Source organism: Cebus imitator, unplaced genomic scaffold (assembly GCF_001604975.1).
Source record: "Cebus imitator isolate Cc_AM_T3 unplaced genomic scaffold, Cebus_imitator-1.0 Scaffold435, whole genome shotgun sequence".
NCBI lineage: Eukaryota > Metazoa > Chordata > Mammalia > Primates > Cebidae > Cebus > Cebus imitator.
The window spans coordinates 1,670,492-1,680,333 of record NW_016107750.1 but is presented as its reverse complement, the minus strand read 5'-3'; the positions used below and the strand labels follow the sequence as shown (position 1 = coordinate 1,680,333).

At 45.7% G+C, this 9,842-nt stretch overlaps 1 protein-coding gene across 1 annotated transcript in view; it reads left to right on the top strand.

The window, feature by feature from the left end:
* Positions 1-2,727, top strand: part of RBX1 (ring-box 1) — an 18,653-nt gene extending 15,926 nt beyond the window's left edge. The window contains exon 5 of the mRNA XM_017510363.1: positions 2,541-2,727. Coding sequence (XP_017365852.1) covers positions 2,541-2,553 — 13 coding nt within the window. The 3' untranslated portion in view covers positions 2,554-2,727. The remainder of the gene's footprint in view (positions 1-2,540) is intronic.
* The last annotated feature ends 7,115 nt before the right edge of the window (positions 2,728-9,842 follow it).

Sequence of the window (9,842 nt, the reverse complement as noted above, 5' to 3'; positions counted from 1 at the left end):
TTTTTTAGAAAGATGGGATTTCACCATGTTGATCAGGCTGGCCTTGAACTCCCGACCTCAGGTGATCAGCCCACCTTGGCCTCCAAAGTGCTTGGATTACAGGCGTGAGCCACCACGCCCGGCCTATATTTTTTATTTTTAAAAGTCAGTCCCAGGCTGGGTGTGGTGGCTCACGCCTGTAATCCCAGTACTTTAGGAGGCTTAGGCAGGCAGATCACATGAGGTCGGGGATTCCACACCAGCCTGGCAAACATGGTGAAACTCTGTCTCTACTAAAAATACAAAAATTAGCCAGGCATGGTGGCTGGCGCATATAATCCCAGCTACTCAGGAGGCCCAGGCAGAAGAATCTTCTGAACCCCGGGGGTGGCGGTTGCAGTGAGCCAAAATCACCCCACTTCACTCCAGCCTGGGTAACAAAGCGAAACTCCGCCTCAAAAAAAAAAGAGTATATATTTTTATTTTTGATAAATAGTGTTTCCATTCCTAAGAATATAGAGTAATTTACACTCCCTCCAAATAGTGAGCAGAACTCCACTTTCTTACTAGTGCTCTGTTAAAAAATTTTTCCATCTTAGCCACTCTGATAGGTGACAATCAGTATTTGATTTTCATTTTTGAATTTTCAGTAAGTTTGGGCAAATTTTCATGTTTTTATATCTCTTAGGTTTTCCTGTGAACTGCCTATGTGTGTGTGTCTTCCTGCACATTTTTTCTTTTGAATTATTGGTCATTTTCTTTACTGAGTTTTTTTATGGGAAAGGAGTTTTTTGACTTAAATATAAGTCTTTACTAAGCTATTCTTAGGTTTAAAAAACAACAGCAACAAAAAAGGATTCTTTTGTTTGTGAAGTGCTTACAAATCCATTATTGGTGCAGTGATTTTGCCTTTAAATTCAATAATTTATTTTGGTAAAATATTTGGAAGTCTTATCAATGCATATTCAGTTTTTAAGAAACCTGCCAAATACTGAGTATCTGAGTGGTACTATTGGGCTCCCTTCAGCAAAATGTATGCTAAGTACTGTGTAAGATATAAAAATGTTTGAGATGGTCCTTGGAGCTTGCATTCTACGGGGAACCATGATAGGAATACATGTCAAGGCAGAGCACTTTTCTAAGTTTTCAGGGGGCCTTTGTAATTGGCTCTGCCCTGGAGCAGGCTCAAGGTTCCGTTTTGGACCAAAACTGTCTCGTTTTGCCCGTACATGTGCCCAGGGCTAAATCTAAGAATTGGGGTGCGGTTATGAAGAATTCTTTATTTGGGGCCTTGACTCTGCCACTCTTCCTAACTGGTGACTTTCCTAGGTGGTGGTTATCAGTGCATTGGAAAAAGGAATTCTTCAGCATTCTTTAATCTGATAGGATTGTTCTGCAGCCCAGCTCACATGCTAGAGCCTAACCTATGTGGAATTTGGCACAATAACTTTTTTTAAGACAATATTCAAGTAGATTTCTTGAGAAGCTGTGATCCAGAGTTCCAGTGCCCTAGTTTCTATCCATATGGCAAATTATTGTAATCAGGCTAACTGCCTAAAATGATCCAGGACAAAAGATAATAATGAGGGATCTTGTGTTCAGGAAATCTGTTTATATATGGAAGAAATTCCTTGATGTTATTTTTTTTTTTTTTTTTTTGAGACGGGTTCTCACTCTGTCGCCCAGGCTAGTGTGCAGTGGTGCGATCTTGGTTCACTGTAACCTTTAACTCTCCAGTTAAAGCAATTCTCCTGGCTCAGCCTCCTGAGTAGCTGGGATTACAGGCACCTGCCACTACCACGCCCAGCTAATTTTTGTATTGTTAGTGGAGTCGGGGTTTCACCATGTTGGCCAGGCTGGTCTTGAACCCCTGACCTCAGGTGATCTGCCCACCTCAGCCTCTCAAAGTGCTGGGATTACAGGGGTGAGTCACCATGCTTGGCCCCTTATTTATTTGTATCATCTTAGAGCCAAATTTGGGTTTCTGGGGAAAACAAACCCCCCTGAAATCCACGCCTAGCTTCTCTTCTCTTTGTATGGAGCTGAATGTAATGAGAGTGTACATTCTCTGAATGTAATTGGAGCTGATGATAGATTTTGAAATTTAAGGCCGATCAATTGTGATTCTCATGATTTGGTTTACCCTAAACATGCCTGAGTCCTGGACTTGAGGTGAAAATAGGCCGCCTTGATCGGGGAGCCCAAAAGTTTAAACTGTCTGAGCTTGGAGTGAGCAGGTGGAGCTCCCTTCACAACCACCGAAGACCTTCCGCACTCGACTCCCTGATACCACCAGGCAGCTGCTGGCACCCATTAGGTGGTTATGGTTGAGTCACAGGGAGGGCCTATCACTAAGGGGGGTAGTAGGCAAGCAGTTCTGAAAGATGGGGAGGGAAAAGGGAATTACAGTGACAGCCAAGCTAGTGTCACTGTCGTCACCCAGTCTTGGAACGCACTGTGGTCACTTAGGTTCTAACTAAAGTTGCTCATATGTTTAACCAGGTTTTATGTCTTAAACAGGAAATTACCATGGAATTAAAGTAATTTACTTTTTCTTTCAGGTATGGGCACTAGGAAAAGACTTCTTCCATCAAGCTTAATGGTTTTGTTATTCATTCAATGACTTTCCCTGCTGTTACCTAATTATAAATTAGATGGAACTGTGTTTTTCCGCTTTGTTTTTTCAGTTTGCTGTTTCTGTAACCATATTGTATTATGTGTCAAATAAAGTCCAGTTGGATTGCAGAATGGATGCTCTCTCTTGTGTATATGAACAAAGCGAACATAAATGCAGAGCCTCCTCTTCCAAGGCGGAAAACTCAGCTTTCCGAAGTGAAATGTTTGTTCATCAGGGCCAGAGCAGGTTTGTCCTGGAGCGCATTACTTAGTCATGAGGAATCCAACAGCTCTAGGCAGAGTGTGGTTCGCTGGTGCCCAAAACAGCAGTCAGTCCTGCTTTCTCCTCCTGTGTGATAGCATCGGGCAGCTGAATGAGAGGAGAACGTGGGATTCAGTTGTCAAAGCCAGTTCTGAGTCCTGGTTCTGCAACCTGGTTGCTGATGGTAGTCTTGGGAAAGTTGCCTCCCTCCTCTGAGCTTTCCTCCTCTGTACTGGGTGCTTCTCAGGACTGAGTGGCATCGCGTGGGCACAGAGAGAAGCCTTGTAAAATGTAAAACCACTATACAAATGTGAACTTCGGTTGTGTATGACAGTAGTCCCCAATCTTTTTGTCACCAGGGATTGGTTTCATGGAAGACAATTTTTCCATGGACCAAGGCGCAGGCGTGCTTGGGGATGGTTTTGGAACTGTTCCATCTGAGATCATCGTACATTACATGGACCTGTAATCTAGATCCCTGACATGCACAGTTCGTCATAGGGTTCAAGCTCCAATGAGAATCTCATGCTGCCGCTGATGTGACAGGCACAGCCCAGGTGATAATGCTCGCTCACCACCCTGCTCACCTCCTGCTGCACAGCCGGATTCCTAGCAGGCCATGGACTGGGATCCACTCTGCAGCTGAAGGGTTAGGGAACCCTGGTGTATGACATTTTGCTATCTCTTCTTAGCTTAGAAAAAGATAGATATAATATTGGCTGGCAAAAGGACAATTTATGAACTCAAGTTCAAAAATTGATGATGTCATGCAGCCAGGTGTGGTGGCTCACACCTGCAATCCCAGCACTTTGGGAGGCTGAGGCAGGCAGATCACAAGGTCGGGAGTTAGAGACCAGCTTGGCCAATATGGTGATACCCCATCTCTACTAAAAAATACAGAAATTAGCTGGGTGTGGTGGCAGGTGCCTGTAGTCCTTGCTACCGGGGAGGCTGAGGCAGGAGAATCGCTTGAACCCAGGAGGCGGAGGTTGTAGTGAGCCGAGATCGTGCTACTGCACTCCAGCCTGGGTGAAAAAGCGAAACTCTGTCTTAAAAAAAAAAAACAAAAAACTGATGTCACAGTAGCTTATGCCTGTAATCTAGTCCTTTGAGAGGCCAAGGTGGGAGGATGGCTTGAGTTTAGAAGTTAAGAGACCAGCCTGGGCAATATGGTGAAATCCTGTCTCTACAAAAAATATAGCCAAGTGTGATGGTGTGCAGCTGCTTGGGAGCCTGAAGCAGGAGGATTGCTTGAGCCTAGGAAGTCGAGGCTGCAGTTAGCCAGCCGGAGTTGTGCCACTGCACTCCAGCCTGGGTGACTAAAACCCTGTCTCAAAAAAATAAAACAAAACTGATGTCACTTAAAATTGAATTAACAAAAGAGTTCAGGTTTCCCTCACCCTCACCACCCTTCATAGTTTGTTTAAAATATCTTGGGTGGGGGATGGAATGAATTGTCAGTTCTAATACTAATTCAATAGCTAATAATAAAGACTTTTCAACTGAGAAGCAATATAGTTTGTTGCAGTGGATCTCAAAGTATCATCTGAGGATTCCTGACAAGGGGGTACCTGAAACCCTTTTAGGGGGTTCATGAAGTCCTTCCAACTGCATGTCTATGTCAAAGCAGTTTTTCTTTATATTCAACCAAAGCACTGTGTCTAATGAGGAAACCAGCTTATAAATCCAACTGTCTTCTATTAAATCAGATGTCAAAGAGATTAGCAAAAATACAAAATAATGCTAGCCTCACATTTTTTTTGTTTTGAAAAAATAAAAATATATTCATAAGCGATGGGCTTTTTATTCTTTTCTAGTCATTTTTTAAATTTCTGGGGTTTTTCTTTGTGGGGCAGGGGGATTTGAGACATGATCTTGCTCTGTGCCCAAGGCTGGAGTGCAGTGGCTAGGTCACAGCTCACTGCAGCCCCCACCTGCTGGGTTCTAGTAATCCTCCCACCTCGGCCTCCTAAGTAGCTGGGACTACAGGCTTGCACGACCACACCCAGCTAATTTTTTTTAAACAGAGTCTTGCTCTGTCACCCAGGCTGGAGTGCAGTGGCACCGTCTTAGCTCACTGCACCTCTGCCTTCCTGGTTCAAGCAATTCTCCTGCCTCAGCCTCCAGAGGAGCTGGGATTACAGGTGCCTGGTACCACATCCGGCTAACTTTTGTATTTTTGTAGAGACAAGTTTCACCATGTTGACCAGGCTAGTCTTATACTCGACCTCAATCTGCCCACCTTGGCCTCCTAAAGTGCTGGGATTACAGGTGTGAGCCACCTCACCTGGACGGATGACATCTATTTTTAACTGGAGTTTATAAACTTTTTGTAGAGAGAATCTTGGCCGAGCACGGTAGCTCACACCTGTAATCCCAGCACTTTGGGAGGCCAAGGCGGGCAGATTACTTGAGTCCAGGAGTTCAAGGCCAGCCTGGGCAACATGGTGAAACCTTGTTTCCAAAAAATACAAAAATTAGCTGTGCATGGTGGCACGTACCTGTAGTCACAGCTGCTTGGGAGGCTGAGGCAGGAGGATTGCTTGAGCCCAGAAGATGGAGGTTGCAGTGAGCCAAGATCGTCACACTACACTCCAGCCTGGGCAACAGAGGGAGACCCTGTCTCAAAGAGAGTCTCACTATGTTGCCCAGGCTAATTTCTCAGTTCTGGTTTCCATTATGGTCAATATTTATAGATAAAAACCACATAAAACTCTTTGGAGTCCTCAGTTTTCACTATCATAGAAGGTTCCTGAGACTAAAATGTTTGAAAACTTTTATTTAGCTTAGTCATTAAGAACTTCAAAGTCTGGCCAGGCATGGTGGCTCACACCTGTAATCCCAGCACTTTGTGAGGCTGAGGCAGGCAGATCAACTGAGGTTGGGAGTTCAAGACCAGCCTGACCAACATGGAGAAACCCCCATCTCTACTAAAAATATAAAATCAGCTGGGTGTGGTGACGCCTGTAATCCCATTTACTTGGGAGGCTGAGGCAAGAGAATCCCTTGAACCCGGAAGGTGGAGATTGTGGTGAGCTGAGATCGCACCATTACACTCCAGCCTGGGCAACAAGAGGGAAACTTTGTCTCAAAAAAACAAAAACAAAAACAAAATAAAACAAGAACTTCCAAGCCTAACTTGGAACAAAACTGGCTTCCCCACTGAACTACCATAGTACCTATTATGTGCGAACTCTCAAATGGAGGCAGCTGCTACTGTTCCGATTTGTATCATTTTGGGACTATGGTCCTCAGCAGAAATTCCTTCTTTTAAACCCTTTCCAGGCAGCATTGAGACACATAAATACTTTCATTAATGAACAACACATTTCTTTTTGCACAGATGACACATTACATATTTCCAGAATTCTGCTTGGGTTTTGATCAGGATTCTTGGTGTAAAGTACAGAAAACCAGCTTCTGCTTGAGCAAAAGGGAAATTTCTTGGATGTCTACAGAGATCTGCAATGGAAAAGAACAAAGGGCTGGAAGCACAGCTGGACCTAAGAATGAATAGAACCAGGGAATCCATGCTGCTGGGATTCTCACTGCTTTTCTTTCACAGAGACCAGCCTCAGACATGACAGGAAAACTCTGGATGCTAACGACTCTGCCACCTTTCCCGCAGCTTCTGCCACAGGCAAGGGACTGACTCCAAGTTCTTTATGAAAAAAAAAAAAAAATTGGCCGGGTGCAGTTGCTCATGCTTGTAATCCCAGCACTTTAGGAGACTGAGGCAGATGGATCACGAGGTCAGGAGTTCGAGACCAGCCTGGCCAACACAGTGAAACCCTGTCTCTACTAAAAATACAAAAATTAGCCGGGTATGGTAGTGGGCGCCTGAAATCCCAGCTATTCGGGAGGCTAAGGCAGAAGAATTGCTTGAACCCAGGAGGCGGAGGTTGCAGTGAGCTGAGATCGTGCCACTGCTCTCCAGCCTGGGCGACAGAGCTAGACTCCACCTCAAAAAAAAAAAAAAAAAAATTAGGCCAGGCGTGGTGGCTCACGCATGTAATCCAAACACTTTGGAGGCCAAGGCGGGCAGATCACCTGAGGTCGGGAGTAAAAGACCAGCCTGACCAATATGGTGAAACCCTGGCTTTAAAAAGAAAAAAAAAAAATTAGCTGGGCGCAGTGGCTCATAACTGTAATCCCAGCACTTTGGGAGGTCAAGGCAGGCGGATCACAAGGTCAGGAGTTCGAGACCAGCCTGGCCAACATAGAGAAACCGTGTTTCTACTAAAAATACAAAAATATTAGCAAGGTGTGGTCGTGCGTGCCTGTAATCCCAGAGGAGGCTGAGGCAGGAGGATGACTTGAACCTGGGAGGCAGGGGTTGCAGTGAGCTGAGATTGTGCCACTGCACTCTGGCCTGTGCAACAGCGCAAGACTGCTTCTCAGAAAAATAAATAAATAAATAAAATGAAGAATCTATAAGGCTCTTGAGCTGTCCTCTCTCCTCTCCTTTTCCCAGTGTCCAGGCGTCCTCCTTGCTGTCATTGCATCCTGCCGTCCTCTTGGGCTCCAGCATTACCTGTGTATTTTCTTTTTTTTTTTTTCTTTTTAAAAAAATATTTTAATATAAAGATGGGGTTTCACTATATTGGTCAGGCTGATTTTGAACTCCCGACCTCAGGTGATCCACTTGCCTTGTCCTCCAAAGTGCTTGGATTACAGGCATGAGTCACCACACCCAGTCTACCTGTGTATTTTCACACCCCAACTCAGATTTCTCCCTAAAGCCTCCTTGATTCCCAAGTCTCCTTCCACAAAAAGGGGTCAGACTAGAGTAGGCTGATATCCTAGATCTTGGCCGGGCGCAGTGGCTCAGGCCTGTAATCCCAGCACTTCAGGAGGCCGAGGTGGGTGGATCACGAGGTCAGAAGTTCAAGACCAGCCTGGCTAAGATGGTGAAACCCCATCTCTACTAAAAATACAAAAAAATTCGCCAGGCGCAGTGGCAGGATGCCTGTAATCCCAGCTACTCGGGAGACTGAGGCAGGAGAATCACTTGAACCCAAGAGGCTGAGGTTGTGGTGAGCCGAGATCACACCATTGCACGCCAGCCTGGGCACAGAGTAAGACTCCATCTCAAAAAAATTAAAAAATTTTTAAAAAGTAAAAAGAAGTAATCACTTACGTGACTTGTGTTTTAGCTAGTGCTGAGTGCCATGTAGATAGTGAAATGGGTTGAGGCGTCATAGTGAAACTGGATGACCATTTCTTTTTTTTTTTTTTTAATAAAATAGATCATAATAGAACAGGATGGATGGCCATTTCTAACAGTCACAGGGAAGTCCTCTTTGGGGACATGACAGGCAAGTTCTGAGACTTGATGAAGCCAGTCATCAGAGATATGGGGGGAGTCTCAGACCAAGTCCCTGAGGCAGATGATGACTTGCCCTAGTGTGGTTGGAGCTCTGTGAACTCAGTAGGGAGCATCATTTTCACAGAGGAAGGCTGAGGCCAGCTCACCTGGAGATGTGTTGGCCTGGGGAAGAAGTTTCTGCTGTTGTTGTTGTTGTTGTTTTTGAGGCAGAGTCTGACTCTGTCATCCAGGAGGCAGTGTAATCTCGGCTCACTGCAACCTCGGCCTCCCAGGTTCAAGCAATTCTTCTGCCTCAGCCTCCCTAGTAGCTGGGATTACAGGTGCGTGCAATCATGCCCGGTTAATTTTTGTATTTTTAGTAGAGACGGGGTTTCGCTATGTTGGCCAGGCTGGTCTTGAACTCCTGACCTCAGGTGATCCGCCTGCCTCAGGCTCCCAAAGTGCATGAGCCACCGTGCCTGGCCTATTCATTGACTTTCAATGATGTGCCAGCCACAGGTGGGAACTGCATCATCTACTTATTCACCACAAAAATACAGCCTGTGGGCTGGGCGCGGTGGCTTACACCTGTAATCCCAGCACTTTGGGAGGTCAAGGCAGTTGGATCACTGGGGATCAGGAGTTCGAGACCAGCCTGGCTAAATGGTGAAACCCCATCTCTACTAAAAACACTAAAATTAGCCGGGTGTGGTGTTGCTTGCCTGTAATCCCAGCTATTCAGGAGGCTGAGCCAGGAGGATCACTTGAACCCGGGAGCTGGATGTTGCAGTGAGCTGAGATGGCACCACTACACTCCAACCTGGCGACAGAGCAAGACTCCATCTCAAACAACAAAAATAGAGCCTGTGAAATTAGTGCTGTTATTGCCCCGATGCTGCACATCAGGAAACTGATACCCAGAGAGCTGAGTGACTCCTGTAAGCTCCCATCGCAGGAAATGGCAGAGGCCAAATTTGAATCAGGGTCTGCCTGACTCCAAGGCTGGTGTGCCCATCCTTGGCCCACAGTTGATACCAAGCCCTATCCCCTTACCCACCCAGAGGATTTGCTTCCTCACTCTTGATCTTTGGTGATGATGATTTTACCTCACCTTACCCTTTGCAGAGGGTGGTCCACCCTGCAGTATCGTTATCCATGATTCAGAGTAGACAAGCTTTTTATTTTATTTATTTATTTATTTATTTGAGACAGAGTCTCACTCTGTTTCCCAGGCTGGAGTGCAGTGGCGAGATCTTGGCCCACTGCAAACTCTGCCTCCTGGGTTCAAGCAATTCTCCCTGCTTCAGCCTTCTGAGTAGCTGAGATTACAGGTGCCTGCCACCACACCCAGCTAAGTTTTATTTTTATTTTTTTGAGATGGAGTTTTGCTCTTGTTGCCGAGGCTAGAGTGCAATGGTGGGATCTTGGCTCACCGCAACCTCCGCCTCCTGGGTTCAAGTGATTCTCCTGTCTCAGTCTCCCTAGTAGCTGAGATTATACGCTGATGCCACAATGCCCAGCTAATTTTTGTATTTTTAGTAGAGTTCGGGTTTCACCACGTTGGTCAGGTTGGTTTCGAATTCCTAACCTCAGGTGATCCACTCTCCTCAGCCTTCCAAAGTGCTAGGATTACAGGTGTGAGCCACCGAGCCCAGCCTACTTTGCGTTTTTTTTTTT